Source organism: Telopea speciosissima, chromosome 8 (assembly GCF_018873765.1).
Source record: "Telopea speciosissima isolate NSW1024214 ecotype Mountain lineage chromosome 8, Tspe_v1, whole genome shotgun sequence".
NCBI classification, from domain to species: Eukaryota; Viridiplantae; Streptophyta; class Magnoliopsida; order Proteales; family Proteaceae; genus Telopea; species Telopea speciosissima.
In genome coordinates, this window is record NC_057923.1 from 4323707 (window position 1) to 4349328 (window position 25622).

Below are 25622 nucleotides of genomic sequence, written 5' to 3' on the forward strand. Positions count from 1 at the left end.
AGAAGAGAGAGAAGACAATATTGATGGAGAAGAAGAGAACCCCTAGAGCCACGGTAGGATTCAGAATGATTCTGAATCCTATCGTGGCCTAGGCCAATTACTTATACTGTTATTAAAACTAGAGTTCAACTAAGAAACAATTCCATATAGACCCAAAGACACATAACACTAATAAGACTCTACTAGACCAAACCCAAACATAACTAACAACTACTAGCTAATAAGTCTTAACCGACATTACAAGGTGGGTGACTTCCCCTCATGATATACATTCAACAGTCAGAGGAGAGAAGAAGAATATGGGAGGAAGAGTTATAGAGGACACACCTGGTAAGAAGAGAATAAGAACGAGGGAAGAGAAGAACCAGCACAGATCAAAGCCATAAGAGGTAGAACAAAATCAAAATTACTTCATTATTCAATACTGTCCAACGATGGGATTACATTGTAGCATATAAATAACTCAACTGACCCCTAATCATACGTAAACTCTGAAATAGAATTTGAATATATATAGAGAGAGATTGCTATTCTTTTCTTCTTTCTGGCCATGGTTACAGTGAGAGGAGCCATAAAATTGTGCGTTGCTATTCTTTTCTTATTTCTGGCCATGGTTACAGTCCAGAAGACATATATATCTATAATTCTATGTATATTTAACGCAGTGTTGGCTCCTTGAAGAAAAGGTATTATGTTAGTCCAGAAATCACTTTTACCATCTCAAAGAGATTCTGTCAGGACCTTGACACTTTGGGTGGATGCTTGTTTTCTTTTTGGGGCTTTCTTATCGAAGCATTTGCTGTGGTGAGTATATTCTGTTGGCTTGCAGGACGTAAATATTGAAGCTTTACTGTTTTGCAGGCAACTGTTCAAGCAATCAATCAAAGGAAAACAACTTATGTTTAGCTAGGCGAAATGAAGCCTTACGTAAATATGAACTGTTAGTAAATAACTAATCTCCTTATCTCTCGCTGCTTCTCTCTCTGTCTCTCTTCCTCTCTAAGAATAAATAGTTATGTATGTCTATGCACTTACTATTTCAATAATGCTTCAGTTTGACAGATTTGGAGAACCATCTTTCCAGCATTCTTTCTAAACAGAAACAAGTAAAACTAGAAGAGTCGGGTTCTGAACCCTTGCTCAGACAGGGATCAGCAGATGATACAAAACAGGGAGGCAATATCAGGAATATGTCCAGTGTTTCTTCTCATTCTCAAGGCGCAGGTGTTACATTGGCTGCAGAATCCAGGCTTAGATCACCATCTGTTTTGAAAGTTGGGAGAAGAAAGGATAGGAGTATTGACATTGTGATTCCAGCATGGTCCTCTGCTGAAGCATCATCTGGTAGGCAGCCGTCCTGATCTAGTGGAATTTGTGACACATCTCCCTGCCATTAAATTGACTCTTCATGTTGTCTTCTCTTCAAACTGGGTTTAGGAAGTTGCTGTGTCTTAGATATCTGATTAAAAGGGTTCAGACTGTGTCTTGCACATATGTTCTTGGATGAATTAGCCTGGATTTCTTTTGATGGTTAAGATTTTTTGTTGTCTTTAGACTTTCATGTATAAGTGACATGGTTATGAAACATCTCTTGGTTCACTTTGTTCTCCAGTTATTGACTGGGTTTAGAGGATGTCAAAGAGTATTTTCCTGTTCCTGCTCCCCTCCTTCCTCCCCCCCCCCCCCCAAAAAAAAAAGAAAGAAAAAGAAGAAGAAGTGATTGCAAGTTATTTTTGTTCCATGAAGAGTAATCTGTTGTGCTTTTTACACAACTGGACATGTTATTGCTTATAGTGTTTTTGGAAGGCAGTGTGAGAGTATAAGTAAATTGAAATTTATAACATTCATATACTCTATTTCTCTTTCTGGAAACCCTTTAAAATACTTGTTCATGATGTCAAGTAAAAGTAAAAACTGTTACTGGTAATGTGACTGTGGGTAGAAATTGTTGGTGAGTTAACTGGAATCATGGCATTGACAATTTGTTGGTTGACTGGTGTTAAACAGGTCTACTCTGTGGAGTGTATAGTTGTCAAGGTGGCTTGTGAAAGCCAAGGCATTTGATCGATATACTGTCAAAGCACCCCAACTCCAAAAAAAAAAAACTCAGGGAACAGGGTAGAAAATGGAAACCTTGGGGGAAAAAGGTTTTATAACTGTGAGAAAAAAAATAAAAAAGGAAAAGAAATAAGAAGAATATGCTTCTGCCAGAGAAGACTAAATCAGTGGCAACTTTTTTGTTGCCGCCAAAGAAGAAGAAGCAGTAGCAGCAAAAGCCAATGCCGGAAATGAAGGTTGCATCCACCACTGCTGCTGGACTGACATAGAAGGAGGAGGAGGCGGAGGAGGAAGAAGCAGTAGCAGCAACAACAGCCGCTGGAGAAGAAGATTGCAGACACTGCTGCTGCACTGCCAGGTGTTGATGTAGGACAAAACATGAAGAAAAAGAGGCCAAAACACTGTTCAAGTGAACAGTGCCACAGCCTCTTATTTTGCCTTGGACAGCATCACACCAAAAACGCTTGGGGACATTCATGTGAAGCATAATGGACCTGGCCACCTCAAGTAAATGTCTATTTTTTTTGCGTTTGGCCACTCTATTTTATTGGGGGTGTACGAACAACTAGTTTGGTGAACAATACCATGAGTGAGACAAAAAGCAAAATTCTCAGTTTGAGTGTATTCAAGGGCATTGTTAGAATGAAAAACTTTAATAGACTTGTCAAACTGACTTTTTATTTCTTGATAAAAACTTTTAAATACAGTAAGAAATTGAGTCCGGTCTTTCAACAAATAAACCTGAGTGGAACGAAAAATAATCGTCCATAAAACTAACAAAATAAGAAAAACCTAACCTATTATGGACACGACATGGACCCCAAATGTCAGAATGCACTAAAGAAAATGAGGAAAAACTTCTAGGTGTAACACGAGTAGGAAAAGAGGCACAATGATGTTTACCCAGTTCACAAGCTTCACTCTCAAGAGGAGCCGTAGACTTGCAACTAGGAACCATCAGCTGTAAGTTAGAAAGAGATGGGTGACCAAGGCGTAAATGCCATTGCATGGGAGTAGGTATAGTAGTAGATGTGGTTGCAGTAGAAGGATCAGTGCCATCCAAGTAATACATGCCATCATGCTCAAGCCCTCCACCAATCGTCTTCCTTTTGTGAAGGTCCTAAAACATACAAGAAGGACAAAAGGTCACAGCACAATTAAGAGATTTAGTAAGTTGAGTGACAGATATGAGATTTAAAGGTAATTTAGGAACATGAAGGACACAGGAAAAAGTCAAGGAAGAAGTGGGAGAAACATTTCCATGACCAGTAACCTTAGTAGTGGACCCATCAGCAAGGCTAACATTAGATGAGGTTTGTACTTGATTTAGAGAAGAAAACAAACTAGACTTACCAGTCATATGAGATGAAGCACCAGAGTCAATAAGCCAAGAGGTAAAGGAAGAATAAAAGATTGAGTTACCTTTATAGGCTAAAGTGGCAGTGGAAGTTGAGGCAGAGGCAGCTTCAAGTTGTTGAAGACGTTTGACTAGCTGATTGTAATCATCAAGTGACACAGTGGATAGAGTACTTGATGTGGAACTCTGTTTTATATCACTGGTAGGTTTCTTTGAATGGTTGTTAGTCATGGCTGTATTGGCCAGTTCATGTGCCCAGTCGGGCTTGCCATGTTTAGCTCAACAAGTATCTACCGTATGATTTGGTTTGCCACAATGGGAGCATTGGCGGGAAGATTTATCAAAGATTGGGAACTAGTAATCCTTTCCATCAGTACCATGGCCATGATCCCTGGATTGGCCACGTCCACGACCGTGACCACGGTTAGCGACAAAGTTAGAACTTTCTTTTGTAGCAGTGTCAGGTTTAGATGGATTGGCCATTTCATTAAGAGGTAGAACTTTCTCCCCTGTAAGTAGTTGACCTGTCACTGATTGATAATCAAGGAGCAATCCAGCCAGAACTTTAGCAACATGAAACTCAGCCCGTTGTTTTAACTGATCCAAATTGGTAGTGAGGGGCTGATGGATCTGAAGTTCTTCAATCATACCCTTATAGCTTGCAAAGTATTCACTTAAGGTTTTATCCCCCTGTTGGAAAGTAAAAAAATCTTCTCATAGAGATCATACGTATGCTTTCTTGAGAAAAACTTCCACGTAAATCATTCCAGATATCCTTGACAAGAGTGTGAAACATCACATTGGATGCAATAGTAGGCTCAACATTGTTCCATAGCCAGATTTTAATAATAGAGTTCTCAGGCATCCACTCATCATGAGCTGAAACTGAAGCAGGATCCTTTGGATCAGCAGTAGGAGGATCATCAGTGATATATTTAATTTTTCCTTTAGCATGAATATATGAATGTACGGCCTAGGCCCATAAAAGATAATTGAAGACGCCGGAGAGCTTGATAGTAGTAATTTGAACTTGGACATAGTTCAATGGTAGTTTAAGATCAGCCATCTTGTAGAAATAGCAGCAGTAGTAATGTAAGTAGAACCAGGTTAGGGTAACACAAGACCCAAAACAGCAGCAGCAGCAGTATCCCACTTGATAGCAGTGGCAGAAGTAATAAACTGACAATCGACTTCTTAACAAACCCAGATTAGGGCAAGATAAAGCTACCGGCAGAATTAGTGTTTCAAAAACCCCGAATTTCTAGCAGTATTAGTAAATTAGGGTTTGAAAAACCCAAAACAGTAGCAGAAAAACCAATCGGTAGTAGTAGAGAGGCAAGGGTATGATTTAAAAACCAATAATAGCAGCAGGGCAATCGATAGAGTTAGGTTTTGAGGAAACCCATGCTTCAACCAAATAAAATAACAATCGAATGTTGTACTTGAAGAAGGGAACCAGACTTGGATCAATTGAAGATACAATTAACTGATAATAAACTCTTAACATAGAACAGCAGGGGATAGAGGAGAAATTTTGGCAAATAGAACTGTTGAATCTGCAATCGATCCTTAGTAATATAATTGAGCAGCTCCAACTTGAAGTTCTTCAATCGATCAGACTCTTCAGGTAAGCAGTAGCAAAAATCAACCCTTAGTTTTCTATCTAGGGCTTAATCCATATATGCAACAGAGGGTGCTGCACCCATAGAAGAAGTTAAAACTTTGAGAAGACTCTCAAACCAGAATCACAGGAGACAACAACCTAATGGTTGTGCTCTGATACCATGTAACAGAAGATAAAGCTAAAGAACCAAAACCGAGAATGAAAAGAGAAGAGAAGAGAAGAAGAAGAAGAAGAAGAAGAAGTGATGGAGAGAAGGAGAAGGGACTCTGGTTGTGAGAATCGAGTACTCAGTCCCCCTCCCCATTGTATTATTTATATTACTCAAATATTCAGATTACAAGAAGGATTCCTAATCACAATAGGATCCACAAATATAAAACAGAAAATAGAATTAGAACAAATCTGTTGAGAAGTGTACCACGATAGGGGGAGTGTCCCTATTGTGGTTGAGTCCGTTGTGGTTTCCTTTATTGTTTTATGTCTTTAATTGTTAGGAGTTAGTTTCCTAGTCTAAGTTAGTTTCCTTATTAGATTAGTTTCCTATTTTCTCTCGTTTCCTTTTTCTAATGTAACTTTCTATTGATTTTGTTAAATTATTTATCCACCCGTGTCCCCCTTTGGATAGTCCGCCGTGTTAGAGCTCCTATATGATATACATATTGTTTCCTCCCTTTCCTACAAGGCCGGTCTTTTAGAGGAAGCGGTTTCTACATGGTATCAAAGCAAGCAGGGGTTACGGTATCGAGTCCCCCTGGGAGCGGGCAGGTGTTAAATTATTTATCCGCCCGTGACCCCCTTTGGATAGTCCGTTGTATTAGAGCTCCTGTATGATATACATATTGTTTCCTCCCTTTTCTACAAGGCCGGTCTTTTAGAGGAAGTGATTTCTACAGATTTTATTATAAATAAGACAGAGGGAGAAGAGACTACTCTCACGTTACTGAGAGCTAACATAATCGGCTTCCCTTCTTTTCTTCTCCCTCAATCTCTTTCTTCTCTCTAAAGTTACTGGTTATAGGTCCTAGGTTTTCTACTTGGTATTAGAGCTATGCAACCAGTAACTGATTCTCTCCAAGATTGCCGTTTTGAGAGTCGATTTTAAATACTGGTTTGAAGAAGGAAACCCTAGTTCATAGAGGAAGAAAAGGAACTAGGATTTCACATACTGGTTTCGATGACAGCTGAAATAGTGTATGAAAATCATACCTGAAGTTGGGTGTGCATCGATTACTGAATCTGGCTGGCTATTAATTTCTGTTGAAGAACTAATGTTGTGTTCCATCGATATGTATTTGCTGTTCTATTCCGCTGCTATTCTGCTATCGCAAGTTACGATTTATTTCCTTCTTTGGATTGCGGTTGATGTTATCTATTGTCCACTTTTGTTCGTTGCTGATGGTTCGACACAACATTTTATCTACTGATGTTGCTAATGTTTATGTGCTTGGGCTGATATTTCGACTGGTTCACTGAAGTCTACAACTACTATTCAAGACTGGTGTTGAGTTTGATTTTCTATTCTTTTTGGTCCAAGATGGAGCCTTTCTTTTGATAACTATATACTACAGCTTGAGGGGGAGTGTTGAGAAGCGTACCACGATAGGGGGAGTGTCCCTATTGTGGTTGAGTCTATTGTGGTTTCCTTTATTGTTTTATGTCTTTAATTGTTAGGAGTCAGTTTCCTAGTCTAAGTTAGTTTCCTTATTAGATTAGTTTCCTATTTTCTCTCCTTGGCTGATAAGGAGTTAGTTTCCTTTTTCTAATGTAATTTTCTATTGGTTTTATTATAAATAAGATAGAGGGAGAAGAGACTACTCTCACGTTACTGAGAGCTAACATAATCGGCTTCCCTTCTCTTCTTCTCCCTCAATCTCTCTCTTTTCTTTTCTCTAAAGTTACTGGTTACAGGTCCTAGGTTTTCTACAAAATCCTAATAGAACTAGGAGTTTATAATCTTAATTATAAAACACAAATAGAAGAGACTCATATCAGCTAAATCACTGTTCACATGAACAGTGTTTCAACAAAAGCAATTACAATGAGAAGGTTTAGAATTACCTAAGCAAGAAGTGTGACACTTACTTCTTACGAGTGAGAATGAAATGAATGCAATGAAAATGCCCACTCTAAGATGATTCTCCTTTGATCAATAAAGCTTTAATTGATTATGCACTTCTTGGAGAATCTAAGACTTGAATAGTTGAGTCAAAGTTGTGACAGAGACTTCTCTTCAAGGCTGACTCAAGAGCATAGAGAATTGAGCTTTAGATTGACCTTTTCTTACTATAAAAAAGTACTCTTTTGGACTTTAGTGATGGTCAAAAGGTTTGACACGTCTGGTATTTATAGGCATTAATTAATGTTCAAATAGACATGTGTCAATTAGCTCTAATGGATATAAAACGATTGGATTTTTTATCTACCGGTCGACCGCTAAGATGTATTGGTCGACTGCTGAATGTGACCATTGGGGAAAATAGAGCCATTGGAACATATAGGTGTCCTGCCAGTCGGTGTCCGGTTGACCACTGGAACGACCGGTGAGGGTGGGCGACCAGACCAGTTTAGCGGTTGGTACCAGCAAATATTCTGTTTGTACCAGTCGAAAATGCCTGTGGGACCTGGTCGACCGGTGGATTGACCATTAGTCAGTTTAGTCAATTTTTGATTGTCTATCTCTAAAACCTTTATTTTAAATGAATCCCAATCTACGTTTAGGTCCATGAGGGGTACTTTACTACTTCATAAGGTCTCTAAATGAATATGAACGAATGAGATGCATTTTTACATTATTTATACAATTACATCATGCGATTGTGTCCTAAGTGCACACGAGCATCTATACAAAAGTATTGACATAGGAAAACTTCAGCCTTCTTAAGTGATGTTCTTCAATCTTCAAACTTGTATTGCTTTGAGAAGGCTTGAGTCTTCTCAGATGATGTTCTTCAATCTTCAAGCTTCATTCTTCTTTATACAGTTGTGGTTGGTGTCTTGAAGTTTTTTGTTGAACATCAATGGCTTTGCCTTCTGGGTCTTGAGCTTTCACAAAACATTAGTATGATCATGTATTTGTTATCATCAAAACCACCACAAGAGAGTGTATGAGAGAATGTATTTTCCAACATTGTGCTGCTGGTTGTGTTACTTTTGGGCTGCGGTTGTTCCTTACTTTTATTAAGTACTGTTGAGGGTTTAAGGGACTGTTTACCCTCTGTTTAGTTGTTAAGTTAGTTTTCATATACTGTAATCAGTTCTGAAGTCAGTACCTGTTTGGAGTTAGTTGGTGATCCTGTCTGGGGTTAGTGTAGTCGTCACCTAGCCTTACATTAAAAGTACGACGAGATAAGTGCACGAGATAAGTGCATTCAATTGATTATATATAAAGAATGAGGTTTCTTACATGTATTAATACCAAATTTTTTTAGGTATCATATCGATACTTTAAAGATACGATATGTTTCCGTTAGTATCGGCGGCTACAAAAGGATACTTAAAACCTTGAGTATAATTGCCAAATATAGTAAGAGTTTTATGTAGGTTACACATTCATGATTATAAGACTCATTTTTCTTTTCAAAACTGATTTCACTTCCCCTCCCTTGACTTTACTTGCAACCGGACGAAGCCTAAAGAAAAATGTTGGGGAGGAAAAAGCAACCAACAAAATTGCAGCTTAGAAAAGGGAATCTAAGGTGGTATTACTTATGAGGTCATCATTAAATGGTCATAATGGTAAAAAAGGGATTAAAATTAGATTCAATTATTATTACAATATTACTATGCCGTGTGGTTGGTCAGAGCGTTAAGTTGTCGGGAACTAAGACAGGCAAGGCATTCTATGAGGGTCGAAGAGAAAGCTCTATTCCTATCAAATTTAGATCACGAGCACCTTCCTATAAGATTGTCTTACATGAAGATCTAACCTGCCCATACAAGTGTCTGAAGTGAAAAACGAACTGAGAATGAAGTTTCTTCAACCTTTCAAAATAAAAATACCTTGGTTCCATTTCGAACCTCAGTCATGATATAATTTCCTTCGTACATGTCAAACCTTAGTTGTGGAGCAAATAAATGGGTCAGCAAAATAGCAAATAACATGGTTTGCTTGTAGTTTGATCGAATAAGTCTATCCCTTCATTTATGGTTTGATCTCTGATGACTTAGTAAATAGCAACATAAGCTGTCAGAAAATGATGATTGATGAATAACTCTCATATAATAATGATATAAATGACTTCCTATGCCAGAACTTGGTTGTGGAGCAAATAAGCTGGGTCAACAAATAACACGTGTTTGCTTGTAGTATGATTGAATAAATTTATCCCTTACATTTTCAGTTTGATTTCGTGAGATTTGGTAAATAGCAACATAAGCTATTAGAAAATGATGATTAACATCCTATATGTTTTGCTCTTTTAACAGATGTACATGCTTCCTGTGTTTATAAAGTGATTTTTAATACGCTTCTGTAAGTTGTTTTCAAATTTAATTTTGTCCAAAGTTTTTGTGAATACTCAGGTTTTAGTCTTATGCTTCTATGTCTTTAAATTTGTCTGTGTTGACTTCCATTTAAGTTTTGGAATATTTTGGTCTATGAGGCTCTCAGAATTTACAATGTTTAAACACCAGTTATCTTCCATATGTTTAGTTCAAGTTCTCGAAGGGTCTTATTGGGTCTCTTTAATATAGTAATGTAACTGCAAGCAATCCACTCAAACTATGTCTTTGATCATGGAAGACATCAGCTTTGTATTTCTTTTTGTGGTTCTTTTTCTCTGTTAATCTTTTGATCTTTACGAAATTTTCTTAGGCAGAATCATCTTTCTTTCAGATGTTATATTAACTGATCAGCCCTCAAATTCAGAATGTGAAGAAGTAAGGTCACACTCTATTTCCAATGGTGGTCTACAGTCATCCTTATGCCAGGCATCTTCCTTGGGAAAATCTGTTTCTTTCTCAGGAGGGTATTGGGAAAACATTGTCATGTGCCTGCAGGGACGGGAACGAGGGTTTAGCTGGCCATTAGCATGTTCCAGTGGTGGTTATGCTGGAAGAAATCGGGAAAAATGGATTCCTTTTCTTGAAGGCATGCTTCTTTCGCCATCATGAACTACACACTTGGATTTGGTGCATTGTCTAATATTTCAAGTTCCAGATATGTTCACTACTTTGCTAGAACATCCTTGATGTCACTCACATGGACTAAACATTAGGGGCTTTTACTGTCTTCATTTGGTTATTTTCCATAACAGGTTGGAAGTCAATTGGAAAACAATTCAATGGACCGGCTGTCTATTTTAAACGGAGATGTTTTACATCATGGATTCCAACTTGGTGTGCCTATACATCGAGTGTGGCTGTTGTTCAACCTCCTGGTGGAGCAGATGTATGTCCAAATTATTTATTTTAGATGCATGACTTTCATTAATGAGAGGAAAAATTTTAGACTTCGCTTTTTATGCTGGAATTTTGATCCTGAAAAGGTTCAAGTACAGTTCAAAGTATATTTTACTCTAGTGAATTTTGGATAAAACTTTGCAACACATGGTAGGATAACAACTTGCTCTTGTATCTTAATGGGCTGTGTGCATTGGCGTTAAAAACATTAGAATTGATGAGCCATTGCATCTAATTTCCTGTTAATATTTGCTTAGTCTTTTACCTCTAAATGGCTATGGAATACTTCAGGATTTCTGTGGCTGTGTCCAAAATCTCTATAGATGAATGCACTCTCCTCTTCAGATTTGGGGATCCAACATGTCCTTAAAGTACTCCCAGCTGGACAAGAAGATTACGGTTTCCGTTTTTGCAAGCTTAACTACCATTTTGAAAGAACGTTTCTATCTTCTAAGTTCTAACATCTTGAATTCACCTCCTCCATACCATTCTCGAACTCTTTCAAATATGATATTTATGACCAGCCAAACCACATCTTGACCCAGTGCTCATGACATTTTAATATTTACAATTCCCTTTACCAATAATATTTCCATTATTATTGCCAAAATTCTTATTTTGTTCTTGTTGTTAGTTATACTTCAGCAATAGTCATGCAAAATACTGCAATGAAATTTGATTTGGTGGAATGCCACTCAACCGTTGGGCTTCAAATTTGATACTGTTTACTCATTCTTATAGATAAGGTTTATGGAATGTGTCGAAAACCTCTTCCCTTTTTTTCCTCTTTGGAGTTTAACAATGGAAGGTGAACTGTATACTTAAAATTATGAATTTTGGGGTACTTTTGCATTTTGACATTATAAAAGAACTAAAATACCTTTACAAAGAGGTCAAGGGATAGACTTATATCTCTTGCTTGATATTGTATCATGCAATTTCAACTAGCTCCTATGGCTTTTATTTTACTATATTCAACTTATGAAGTTTACAGGGACGGCTGATTGCTTTTCCCTTCAAGTTGTATTTACTTGTTATTGTTCCTACCAATGTTGTCACGGCGTCTAGGCGACCCAAGGAATTGGAGGGGGCTTGAACGCAAGGCGACACCGACAAGGTGTCCAAGGCCCCCATCTAGGTGACGCCTTGACAACTATGTTCCTATAGAGAGTATAGTTGGTAGGTTGTAATACATTATAGTTTTCCAACATACTCCGTAGACTAGTCGTTTGACATGCTACCAATTCTACAAATTGAAATCCTTATACGTCGCTTTGCTGACGCTTTGAGGAAAGTCTTTTTGTTTTTGGTGAATAAATAATTCATTACCAGAGAGAAAGAATACAAGGGCCCCAAATATGGGAGAAAGAACAAAGACAACAAAACTAACAAAGCAAGACTAGGACCTCAGGAAGAAGAGGGAGCAGCTAGCAAAATGGAGGAAGAAAGGCCCTAGGAGACAACAATATGCCTGTTCCTTGGGGAATCAGTACAGGGGGGAAGAGACAGAGGAAAGCTTGTTCCTAATGTCGAAGGAAATAGTGTTCCAAATCTGCTACAAAGATCTAGAGTTGGTGGACCATTTCCTGATATTTCACTCCATCACCATATCCACCCATGTCCATTCTCGCTAAAAGGCATGATCCTTTTGAGGACAGTCTTGGCCCATGACTTTATAGAAATTAGTTGTTGCCCCAATTAGCTGGGAAGAACCATTGATGTATGACTCCTCTTTCCAATTGGTTGTTTCTTTGCTTCTCCCTTAGATCCAATCCAATTTTTAAGCCCATAAACTTTACAGTAACTTTTGAAAATGGCTGTTTGTGAAAATTGTTCAATAGGCAGTGGACTGTCTGGTTTTAAGGGTTGTATTGTTCAAACAGTTAGAAATGCACTTAAATACCATCTGATTAACAATAAGATAGCTCATAATGGAGTGGTGCGAGTTAAAGCAGCTTTGTTTCTGAAAATTGTTGAATAGGCAGTGGACCGTCTGGTTTTAAGGGTTGTATTGGTCAAACAGTTAGAAATGCCCTTAAATACCATCCGATTAACAATAAGATAGCTCATAATGGAGTGGTGCGAGTTAACTTCATGGCCTCGTCTTCCTAAAGTCAGTTCCTTATTTGGGTGGTACAAATTATTGGAATCATCTTAATTTTGGATGGCTAGGATCCTTGCCTTTTCTATGGTTTTTACACTTTAACCTCCCATTTTTCTTTGTTATGCAAAAATTTGATGCTTAACTGTTCATAGGAATACTTGGTTCTTTTACTAGCAAATAGCAATATTGAAGCCATCCCATTTGACATTTCTACCTTAATTTCTGTTATCGGATTCTTAGATTTTCAGAGATTGATGGTGAAAAATTTGAAATACCTAACTAGCAGTTCTGCTGAATGATTAGCTTTAGCTCTTTGTTCTGTCAGTACTGTTGCTTTTTTCTCAACCTATATTTTTTTCTGCACTGTAACAAGCATTCACCTGTGTTACTTTAGTCATCGTTGGTGACTTCATCCTATGAATGTCTTTCAGCAAGGTGTTCAAAAGGTTTTAGACGTAAGATTTCATCCTGATGGGCTTGGTCAAGTAGTTTGTAGCTCCAATGAGGTGAGTCTTGCTATGACGTTTGAATCATATTATTCTGCTCTTGTTGTATGCCATTGACCCGAGTATTTATTATATGCTGATGGTGCTGATGCAATAATAATACCATCTAATTAACATCATCACGTTTGAAAACTGTCCTCTCTCTCTCTCTCTCTCACACACACACACACACACACACACAAATATACATACACAAACACGTGCATTATTCTTTTTTAAAACGGATTGTCAGACCATTATGTGCTGGCAGTTGATGATCTAGCTGGTTGAATAGTATAATGATGGTAGGTTTTGAAAAAGATGGTAACATTTAAGTGGAAAATTTTAACACAACAGCCAGCTTGATTTAACTTGCCGAGCAACATGTCGGGTTTGAATCTCATCATATGCATACCCTAATTTGTGCTGAAAATAATATGATTGACTGCTCAAGTTATGGTGGTCTGAAGTTCGTCAATTTGTCAATGTTTTGTCCATGATACCTAGGCCTGGTGCTGGTACAGATCATTCAGCCTGATGGTCATTGGTCTGACGGTGGTCTGACCACCCAGCCTGTGAAAGCACTAAGACACACACACACACACACACACACACACACGCATGTGGCACGTGCACATACACACACACACACACACACACACACACACACTCAATTGTTCATGTAATAGTGAGCTTGATGATGCATACAGGCACCAAATGAGTTGCTATTGTACAACCTTCATTCTGGAACTGCAACTGAACTCAGTGGCCACAATTGCCAGGTTTGTCACTCAATTGTAGTGTTCTTTTAACACTTTTCTTTCTTTTATGGTCATAATCATTCTTAAGACCGTGACTAAAATGCCTTGTATATTAGAGAGAATCTTTGCATTCTTTGTTTCTTATCGTAATGTTTTTACTTTTTATTATTTACAAAATCAAAGAATTGTATAGCTGCATATAGATTTGCATTTATGCATATTTTTTGTATGGGATTTTCTTATTGACACCCCTCAAGGTGTCAAATAATTTGTTACTTTACTTTTTTGCCCTTTTAGTATGATTCAGAATTTTTTCCTAATGAGGGTAATAGTGTCATTTCAACTTACTTTTTTGCCCTTTTAGTATGGTTCAGATTTTTTTTCCTAATGAGGGTAATAGTGTCATTTCACTTGTATACTCGAAAAATGTGCATGACAATGACACACTTTGATAGTTGTTAAGTTTAAGGGTATTTTTGTCTTTCTAGTATTTTAGGCTCTACTTCCCAGCTTTACTGTAAAGTCATGGGATTCAGGGGTATACTTGTCTTTTGTGTTTATTTTATTTCTGGGTTCATTAATATAAATACAAGGGAGCAGTCCTGCGGCTGGGTATTCTGTCCAAGCCGCAAGCTGTCCTCTTCTCGTGGATAGTTTGCTTCCTCTCTTCTTCTTTTCTTTTCTCTCTCTCTAATCTGATTGCAAGTTTTTGATATTGTAACATGGTATCAGAGCTCTTGTAATCAGATCTGAGATTTTTTTCATCATCCTCTACTGGTTTTTTGTTTTTCGATTCTCCTTGTGGTGTGCAGCCACCTAATGTTGCAGTTATTGTGAAGTAATCACTCCTTTTCTTATTTATGGAGTACTTTGTACCTGTTTCTGCTCCATCTGGATGTATCGATCTCAGGCAGAATCCTGATAAATTCAATCTCTCCTGTGCTGCTGGTTTTGGGGTTTTTTTTATGGAGCTTATGGGTTCGTGGCTCCTGGTTGCTGCTGTTGCTGATGCTTCTTTGTCCTTCATGGTTCTCCATTAATTTTAATATCGGTTTTGGCTTCTTCACCAAAACCCTGCTACATCGGTTTCCTCCTAGTTTGTTTTCTGGCCCTGCTATCTAGTGGTGAAGCCTTCCCTATTGCTGTTTGTATATTCCAACATCTTCCTTTTGGTGATTTGGACATTGAGAAGGTGATTTTGGCTGCTCCTGTTATTTTTTTTTTATCCAAATTGATTATTTTTTGGATTGTCATAAACCTGCTTCCTATCGATTTGTTTGGATTTATTATTTTTCTTGTGACATGACTGAGTCCAAGAATACTACGGACAATGTAAATGTCCAGATTACTTCTATCAAGCTCAAAGGGAGCTCCAATTACCTGCTTTGGGCTCAAGCTGTTCGGGTTTACATCATGGCTAAGGATAAACTCCGTTATATTACTTCAAGTCCTCCTGCCTTCAAGGACAACGCAATTATTCTTATTTGGTTATGGAACAGCATGGAGCTCGATATTGCAGCCAATGTCATGTTCCATACTACTGCCAAGGGAGTGTGGGATGACTTGAAGGAGACATATTCCCAAGAAAAGAGTATGACTTGCATCTACGACCTGTATGAGAAGCTGTTCCAACTTCAGCAGTCTGACAAGTCTCTACAGGCATACTACAGTATGTTCAAAGGAATGGTTGAAAACCTGAATGTGTTTCAACCACTTAGTACAGACATTGAGAAGCTAAAAGCCCAACGGAATGAATTTTTTGTCTCTAAATTTCTTGCTGGTCTAAACCCTAGTCTGAAGGCTGTAAAGGGTCATTTGCTTGCTAGTGAATCAGTCCCTACTCTCAATGACACCTATTCCTGATTTCAGCGGATTGCTTCTCCTTCCAAGCCTGATTCCAGATTCCAACACTAAAGAAAATTCTGCATTCATTGCTGGTCGAGGCCGTGGTTCTGGTAGCCGTAATTCTGGTGGGCAGCATACTGATCGTGCTCATAGACAGTGTTCTTTTTGTGGAAAACCCAATCATACGGTTGAGACTTGCTGGGCCAACTATGGAAAACCAGAATGGGCTCAACATTTGGCCAATCATGCAGGGCCTAATGATGGTTCTGATGTTGTACCCTCCGGTGACACTAAATCTGGTCTACCTTCAGGAGATTCTTCTTCCAACCTTCACGATGAAATTCATCAATTGATGCGCCGAATAAAGAGTCTTGAGACATCTGCTTCTACATCTTCTGGGGCTTCCACTTCTGCTGCTACTTTAGCTCATGCAGGTACACCTGCTTTCCTTACCACCACTTCTACACCCTAGATTATTGATTCAGGGGTTTCTGCCCATATGACTGGTAAGTCATCATTATTATGTTCATTTTCTTCTAGTTCACATTCACCACTTGTAATTATTGTGAATGGTTCTTCTACACCAGTTACTAGTCATGGTATAGTTTCTCTTAGGCTACATTTGGTAAATGTCTGAACAAAGAACGCCTGTTCTTGACTAGAAACGTTCTTTGGCGTTTCTGGTCTGGAACAGCGTTCTGAGACCGAAAATGACCGTTTGGTAACGGTCTCAAGAACGCCGTTCAGAACGAAAATGGTGTTTGGTAAAACCTGTTCTGCCCTATTTGATATTAATTACAATAATGCCATTTCTTTGTCAATTATACCAAAAAAATACTTGTAAAATCCTTTTCTCTTACCAACCTTAGCATAAAATTAAAATATCTCATTAACATAACCAAAGTAAGTATAAAAATATTTCAAATTTCAAAGATGCCATTAAAATTGGATTCTTGTGTGGATTAGTGTCATAACTGACTGTGCTATGAACAGTTGAATAAAAAGGGCCTTGGCGGATTCGAACCACCATCCCCTTGGAACATGCTCATGTGCCAAGTGCTCTACCAATTTGAGCTAAAGACCCATCAAGTAGAGATCCAAAATAGAAATATAACAAAAAAATTAAAGTAGCATGAATCTCTACATGAGGAATGCAATGAGCAAAGGTCTAAAACAGAAATACATCATTCCTCCTCCCTTGGCTCGCAACTCAGAACAGATCTTCTTCATTATATCCCTCACTGCTGATACACACCCATGCATCATTCATTCTCTTTCTCTCTCTCTCTCTCTCTCTCTCTCTCTCTTTGATTCACACTTCACAGTGAGAACTGCTAATGGATGTCAAGAATGGAGAGGGCAGGGTAGGGCATAGTATGTAATATTGTAATAAAATCCTTTCTTTCTTTTCTCCTTAAGTCTTCTTTACCTTTTTCTCTCTTGCTTTTCTTGTTGGTGTTTCCTTTTCTTTACTCAAAATCTTATAATTTCTTCTTCTTTTTTCACTTTTTGGTGGGTTGGAGAATGGCCATTGGAGAGGGAGAAAAAAACTTTCATAGTCTCTGGTTGTCCTAGTAAATTGCTAATCATTTCATTTGTGAAATAATGATGAAAGAAAGGGAACCAGGGACTGGTGATTCCTGGGTTTGCTTTAAATTAAAAAGTAGTTCCTTTCCTCATAGAAGCTTTGTCTGACTCAGTTATTTTGAAAGCAATGGGGTTAATGATGAAAGCTTCTCAACTCTCTAATCTCAACACCCCCCCCCAATAAATCTTCTTCCCCTGTTTGTTACTCTCAATCTCTAACTCCCTCTCATTGTAGAGATGGACATGGACCTAAAAAAAATATTTTAACAGGGGAGGGGATTGATATTTGAAACTTCTCAGAGGCCTTTATCAAGTAGCAATGAAATTTTAAAACATGAATACATGAAAACAACAGAGTACAGTATAGTTGTTCTTTATTTATCTTCTCTTTCAGACTGAAGTGTCTGATGAACCCTCTATGGCCCTGTTTTCTACCTTTTGGCCTCACAAGCCACACCCAATCAATCTTTTATACAAAGATAGAACAACAAGTCTGCTAAGCTTTCATGGCTAGAGACCAATGGGCATAATAGGTACACAAATGCTTGATGTCAAGCTTTCATGTCCCAGAAAAACAAGTCTCATAGTCAGAGCTTATAAACACAGACTGTGGAAAGATCGCTCTCCTTTAGAATCTTCAGAACTTTTATTAGAATAGTACAATTCAAAGGAATAAAAATCACTTTTTATAGCCTATATTTTGCATGATACAATGTGGTTTTTAAAACATTAACAGCTAACATGAATACAGAAGAAATAACAAACGAGTCACAAAACCAAGTATAGATCTCCCAATATTGATCAAAACCAAAAATTTAGAAACAAACTGAACATGACAAAACGGAAAGGAAAAAGAATACAAAGAATAACTAAAAAGCAGAACCCGGCGGACTAGCAATTCATCCAAGAATATTGACCTCAGGAGGTACAAAAGCCCAACTAGCACACAACCTAGACCAAAATAAAGAACATAGAAATTAATTAGATCAAAATGGTACCAAATTCTAACACCAACCCATCTCAAAATTTATCAAAACTACACAAAATTCAACACCGATGACGTGTCTCACAGTAATCGCCAGTAAGAACTAAGACGAACAAAAAATTCAATTCATGCCCATTAAAAAATATATAAGAAAAAACCCGTAAAAGTAAAACCAAAGGGAAATTACCTGAACTGACTCTGCTCAGATGATGAGATTGAGCAGCTGAGGCTGAACCTTCTTTTACAGAATCTTGCTTCGAAACTTCAATTACACCGTTACTTTCTTCCTTATTCGGCGATCCAAAGCATGGAAAGCACCCGCCCATCTCAAATCGAAAACCCCAGAAAAAAAAAGGGAAAAAAACAACCAAAAGACTTGGATCTTCTTCAACAACCACTCCTCATTTTCTCGCAAACCATCTAAAAATTCGAACACTTCCTTCCTTCCTTCCTTATTCTCTTTCCTTGAAGAGCGATCTTCACTGAAGAAACTTGTTCAAACTATAATGCTCACAGTCAACCAAACAAAGACGAAAAAGATCATCATCACTGAGAAGCAGTAGATCAAAAAATCCGGAAGACATAGATAGCGAGACAGAGAGAGTGAAAGGTAGAGAGACAGAGAGAGGAAGCGAGAGAGAGAGAGGGATAGAGAGCGAGAGAGAGATGAGATCGACCTGGTTTACCTTCGCCTGCTACTTCTCTTCCCTTCTCTTCCCCAGATCTTTCGCAAGCTTTTGCATTCTAACCCAAAATCACGGGTTTTGACGATTGATCGCGACTTTTCGTTCTTGTTCTTTACATCAAATATTCCTCCGGTTCGTTCTAAAAGAACAGAAAAACGAACCGTCAAACCAAACAGAAATTCATGTTTTTTTGTTCTTAAAGAACGGAAAAACAGTTCTGAACGCTGTTTGGACATTTACCAAATGTAGCCTTAGTCCTGACATCTCTCTTTCCTTTGTGTTGCATGTTCCTAAATTTCCATTCAGTCTTCTTTTTGTTAGCCAATTAACTAAAGCCCTTAATAGCTAAGTAACTTTTTTTTTCTTCTCACTATGTCTTTCAGGATCTTCACACGAGGAAGACGATCGGTGGAGGGTGTGAGAAAGATGGTCTGTACTATCTATACTATGATGCCCCTTCTGCTTCTGCTACTGCTACTACAGTTGATGGGGTGTCTCCTTTCCAGTGGCATTATCGGTTGGGAGTTGGGACATTTGTCCTTGTCTAGGTTAAAAGGTTTTGTTGCCCTAGTTTAAGTCTTTAGATAGGTTAGAGTATGAGGGTTGCGAGTTGGGAAAGCATCATCGTGCTTCTTTTCATTCTCGACCCGTGGCCCGTAGTCCGTCTTTATTTTTCTTAGTTCATTCAAATATTTGGGGTCCTTGTACAAGTATAATAGGCCTGATTTTCGGTATTTTGTCACCTTTGTAGACGACCATTCTCGTCTTACTTGGTTGTACCTCTTGAAGGATAGTTAAGGGTTTTTATTTGTATTTCGCAATTTTTATAATGAAATAAAAACTCAATTTAGTGTTCCTATTAAAATTTTTCGTTTTGGTAATGTTTTGGAATTTGTTCAAAATGAAATCTCTTCTTTTTGTGCTACTCATGGGATGATTCATCAAACTAGTTGTTCCTATACTCCACAACAAAATGGAGTAGCAGAACGGAAAAATAGACATTGACTTGGGGTAGCTCATGCTATTATGTTTTATATTCAAGTTCCTAAGCACTTTTGGTGTGATGTGGTCCTCATTGCCTGTTTCTTGATTAATCGCATGCCATCCTCTGTGCTTGCCGATAAGTCTCCTTTTTCTATTTTGTTCCCGGGTTTGCAACCTTTCTTCTTACCTCGTGTTTTTGGTTGTGTTTGTTTTGTTCACAATCTACATTCCTTGGTAGGTAAGTTGGAACCTCGGTCTACTAAGTGTGTTTTCTGGGTGACTCTCGTATTCAGAAAGGTTACCTCTACCTGTGTTATAACCATGTTACCCGGAAACAGTTTGTTAGTGCTGATGTGACCTTTGAGGGCACCTCCTTTTTCTCTACTCAGCCCACCTTGTGTGGGGACACGTGAGCTGCTCCTGAACCATCACCCATTCCTTCTATTGTTTCAATCCCTACCCCACCATTGCAGGTTTATCGGCGCAAGAAGACATTGTGGCAGCCTAGTACAGATGTTCTTGCTCCACTACCTGTACCGACTTCAACCTCTGGTGCGGATCCTATTCCTCTTGCTCCTGCAGATTTACCTGTTGTTACTGATGACTTACCTATTGCACTTCGTAAAGGTCCATGCTCTTGCACTAAAAAATCCTTAGCTGTGTACCCTATTGACAAATTTCTTTGTCCCATTTTCACGTTTCGTATCATCATTTTGCTCTATCCTTGTCCACTTACACTATTCCCAGGACTTATATTGAGGCTCTTACTATTTCTGAGTGGAAACATGCCATAGATGTGGAAATGGATGCTCTCTTGACTTGTAATACTTGGAGTGTGGTGGATTTACCTCGTGGTAAGGATCTGGTGAAGTGTTGGTGGGTTTACATTATGAAGTATCACTCTGATGGTTCTGTTGAGCGGCTGAAAGCCTGTCTGGTTGCCAAAGGGTATACCTAGGCTTATGGGGTTGATTACTTTGAGACCTTTTCTCTAGTTGCCCGGTTGAATTCTGTACGTATTCTTATATCCAGGACATGATGCAGGAGGGTCTCTTTGTCAGAGTCTGGAATGCCAGAGAGAAAAATTTTGGATTTGAGGAGATTGATGCGGAGACCCGAGAGAGATTAAAAAAGACGGAGGAAATCCATGATGGCAGAGATAGAGGATGGGGAGGCCTTTGAGAAAAACATCAGGTCATCTGCAAAGGCCAGGTGGGTGAGGTTGATATGCTTGCATTTGGGGATAGGGGAGATGAGATGGAAGTCAGTTTTGGATTGGAGACTCCTAGAGAGGACTTTTAGAACAAGGGAGAAATGAAAGGGGGAGAGAGGGCATCCTTGGCGGATGCCGACTTTAGAGTGAAAAAAGCCGACGAGGGAGCCATTGACAAGGACAGAGAAGAAGGGGGAAGAGATACATGCATAAATCCAACGAACAAAAGTGGGGGGGGGGGGGAAGCGCATATGAGAAAGCTCATTGCAAATGAAGTCCCAGCGGAGGAAGTCAAAAGCTTTGTGAAGGTCAATTTTCATAAGGGCCGCAGGGGAATGACATTTGCGATCAAAACCTCGCACAATCTTAGAGCATAGGATGATATTGTCCGCAATGCTTCTGCCAGAGATAAAGGCCGATTGATTAGGCTTGACAAGGGAGGGAATGACCGCCTGAATTCTATTGGCAAGGATCTTGGCAATGAACTTGTAGAGAAGATTGCAGAGGGAAATAGGTCGGAAGTTAGACAGAGAGGTAGTTCCATCTTTTTTAGAGATGAGGCAGATGAATGTCTGATTGATCTGAGCGAGCTGGCTGGGCTTGAAAAAGCAGCTGTGAATGGCTTTGAAGAGATCTCCTTTAATTGAGTTCCAACAGCTAAGGAAAAAACCCATGCTAAAACTGTCAGGGCCAGGGGCTTTGTTGGATTTGTGGGAGAGGACAGACTTAGAGATTTCCTCATCAGAGGGGATGGCAAGGGGGGAATCAACTAAGAGAGGAGGGATAAACTTATCGATAAGGCCAGAGGGGAGGGAGGAGGAGGGGGGGATTGAAATGAGAAGAGAAAAAGGAAATGGTTTCCGACTTGATTTCAGGGACATAGGAGAGAGGGGTCCCATCGAGAGCATGAAGTAAGGTGATGGAGTTGAAGTTCTGCCTAGCTTTAATGGATCGGTGGAAGTAGGCAAAATTGGAGTCTCCGAGATCCAACCACTTAATGCGGGATTTTTGGCGCAAGAAACTTTCCTCGAGGGAAGAAAGAGAGGATAGTTCCTCGGAGAGCCGTTTCTCCTCAATGGCAAGGTCAGGGTTGAGAGGGTCCAACTGGAGCTTAAATTGGACAAGGGAAAGATCAGTTCGACAAGAGGAAAGACGGGAAGGAAGGTTGCCAAAAGTGGATAGATTCCAACTTTTATGGGCTGACTTGGTGTGGCGGAGCTTCCTAGCTAAGGCTATGAGAGGGAAGGAAGGGGAGGAGACAGCGATGCGCCAAGCTTTCAGGGTGGTGAGGAGGTAGAGGGGATGGGAGGTCCACATGTCAAAGAATTTGAAAGGGATGGGACCAAAGGAGGAATAGGGCTGAAGAAGGATGTGGCAGGGACAGTGGTCAGACCATGGAGGAGGAAAGAGGCATGGGAATGGGGAAGGGAGGAGAGCCAAGCTTCGTTGATGAGGAATCTATCAAGGTTGCAAGCAATGCGATCAGGGCCCACTTGGCGATTGTGCCAAGTAAGGGGAGAGCCCAACCAACAGAGATCCTCAATGCAATCATTGAAGGGATTGACAGAAGAAGGATCAATGGGCCTACCCCCAAGTTTCTCCGATTGGGACCACACAACATTGAAATCTCCACCAACTCCCCAAGGGAGGGAATCCATCCCAGCTTTGAGGAGAGAGAGATCAGTCCAAAGGGACACACGATCGGAAGCCTGGTTGCAAGCATAGATCACGAAAATAAAGGAGGAGGTGGGGGAGTTAGGAATGGAGAAACGGAGATGGAGAAGCTGGGAAGAGGAGTGAGAGATGGTAATGTGAATTTTAGAGGGGTCCCAAAGGACCCAGATACGACTGTTGGGGGAATGATTGTAATTGGACAGGAGAGACCAGGAGGGGGCGATGGATGCGGCAATGTGGGTCGCATTCTCCTGGAGAACACGAGTTTCAAGAAGAGCGCAAAAGGAGGAGTGGGTGGACTTATTGAGGGATCTAATATCCTGATGGTTTTCAGTTATTTTAAGGTAACAATAAGTTCAAAATTGTGTTTGTTACTTTCTTGACTGATTGAAGCAGTTGAATATGCTGTTCATTGTGCATCATTGTTCCCTCTACTGCAAACTTATTGTATGTTTTCTGTGTGGGTACATAAAATGAATGTGTGTGTTCATTACAAGATGACATTGGACTTAAATATTTGTTGTTTTCTTGATGAACAGATCCAAGCGGTCGAATATGCGGTGCATGGTGCTAGTATTGTTTCTTGTGGTGCAAACTTATTAAGGGTACACCCTGATCTAAACAAATAAGGGTTCTAAATGAGTTTTGTGAACTGCTTAAAGTTTTTCCCTTTTATTATTTACAAGCTCATGGAAACAGGTGTGGGACTCCCGAGCAGGTGAATGCCTTTTTACTCTGGGGCCAACAGGGGGTGGTCAGGCTTCTTCTGGACATAGAAAGAAAATCAATGCAATGGCAGTTAATCATTTCCAGTCATGTGAGTTGTATTCGTGTGCCTGACCTCTCTCGCATCAAATTTTTTTTTTGACTGAGACTAAATGTAAGATGAATGTTTGGATTCCACTAGTAAGTGAGAACTGAAAGGACTGGGCTGTCAACCTTATTTGTAAGTTTTGTGTAACCAAAGTTTCAGTTTTGATGCCTTGAAAAAGTATTATCTTTAAGAATTTTTCTACAAACAATTTTCAAAAGAATAAAAAAAAAAGGTTCAGTTTGCAATTTAGAGGGGATTCTCGGTTGTGATTCCTTCTATATAACATAGTATGTGTTGGGGGAAATCTCAGTTATTCCAATCTAATATTGAATCTGCAAGCTGCCAGAGGAGATAATAACAAATTGTATGTTACTCACCGAAATTTTTTTACTGTAATTTCTTTCAGAAACAACTGAAATACTGATAAATTTCAATTTGGGGGGGGGGGATGCAGGCTAGGGAACGAAAATCCCTTGTTATACCTGTGTAATGGCCAATGGGCCCAAAGGAATTCAAAGGAGAAAATCCCAAAACAGAACTTAAACAAGATAATTAATGAAGGGAAAAGAAACAGCAGTAGTAATTATAAAGGAAAATAAAAAAAGCAGAAGAGAAACGTAGAAACTCAAACCAGAAAGAAGAATGCAAAAAAGGCTGTTACTTCGGGAAAAGATCATAAGGAGAAATAGAGTTATACCAAACCAATAATACTGTAAGGCTCAAATTCATTACTCAACATGAAAAATAAAATTGTTTACACCCCTAGATATAGACTATCCATCCCAAAGACTAGATTAGACTTGGACTCTCTGACAAAATCCTAAAGCAATTAGGAAATAGACACTTTAATAAACAACAACAACAAACTCAGCCTTATCCCAACTTAATGGGGTTGGCTACATGGATTCAAAACAAAACAAAATAGAGAAACCCTAGTTATACTAAAAAATAAAAGGTGAAGAAAAGATAGGAGAAGAGGGATGGGGAAAGAGATGATAAATGACAAAGGAAAAGGACAAATGGGAGATGGGAAATAAAAGAAAGATGGAAGGTAGCAAGAGGAAAAAGGCACAGCCCAACACGCAGTCTAATCTCAGCTAGATGGGGTCTACGACATGGATCCTTGCGCTCCAGTAGGTTCTGTCCGAGGGCATACTTGGGACCAGACCTAGACTATGCATGTCCTTCCTCACCACTTCTCCTATGGTCATTTTTGGTCTGCCCCTAGCTCTTTTAGCTCCTTCAATCGGGATCATACCACTCCTCCTTACTGGGGCGTCCCTAGGTCTCTGTTGAAATGACTCCTAATGTGAATCTAATTATAATATAGCAACTCCCATGAATGCGCAACCCTTTCTTTAATTAAACAAAACTACTAATCTAATAACTGGACTTGAAATAAAAGTATAGAACTACTAATCTACTCTAAACTAGAACTCCTGTCACAGATCAATACCCCAGTAAATTGGCTGTAATTCTCCCAATACTAATAGGAATCACAAGATCTTGGTCTCATTGGAAAGGTAACTAAAGAACCTATTAAACAACACCAATGTCATGCAAAATGGAGAAGTTTTGACCATCTGAAAGTAAGCTCTAAGAAAAGTGACAGAAATAACAAAATTTTCTATGGCACGCTATTCCGAATCTCCAAAACTGATTCAATGGTTTATCAAACTATAAAATTCTCTAGGATGCTCCCGCACCAATCCCCGTGGTTGAGAAAAACTCGTCCACTAGTTTTATTACTTAGAGCTAAGACATCAATTCTAGGTCCTGAAAATCAATTCAGCTAGGTGTATGGTACCTCATTCTTACCTTCATGGAGGACATCATAGTGACTGTACTGCAGCTATACTTATACAGACATCTTGGAGTCCCCAGTAGTTGACTGGGGCAGGCTCATAGCCTATCACTCAGGTTTCATGCAGTGAAGCCCAAGTAGTCAATTTGATCCCTTATGTCAAAGAAGCTGTGAAGCAATGTTTGTTTGATTTGTTTAAACCCCCTAGAGTTTGAAAATGGGACTGCAACTTATATCAATT

The 25622-nt window shown here is 39.1% G+C and overlaps 1 protein-coding gene across 3 annotated transcripts in view; it reads left to right on the plus strand.

Annotated features, from left to right (window-relative positions):
• LOC122671511 overlaps positions 1 to 25622 on the plus strand; it is a 75081-nt gene that overhangs the window by 11296 nt on the left and 38163 nt on the right. For all 3 annotated transcript variants that reach the window (XR_006334358.1, XM_043868771.1, XM_043868770.1), the window contains exons 4-11: positions 862 to 940; positions 1055 to 1344; positions 9874 to 10128; positions 10295 to 10428; positions 12975 to 13049; positions 13739 to 13810; positions 23303 to 23368; positions 23463 to 23580. Coding sequence is in view for 2 of the 3 variants with exons in the window: in XM_043868771.1 (XP_043724706.1) it covers positions 862 to 940; positions 1055 to 1344; positions 9874 to 10128; positions 10295 to 10428; positions 12975 to 13049; positions 13739 to 13810; positions 23303 to 23368; positions 23463 to 23580 (1089 nt within the window). In the remaining variant the exon portion in view is untranslated. The remainder of the gene's footprint in view (positions 1 to 861; positions 941 to 1054; positions 1345 to 9873; positions 10129 to 10294; positions 10429 to 12974; positions 13050 to 13738; positions 13811 to 23302; positions 23369 to 23462; positions 23581 to 25622) is intronic.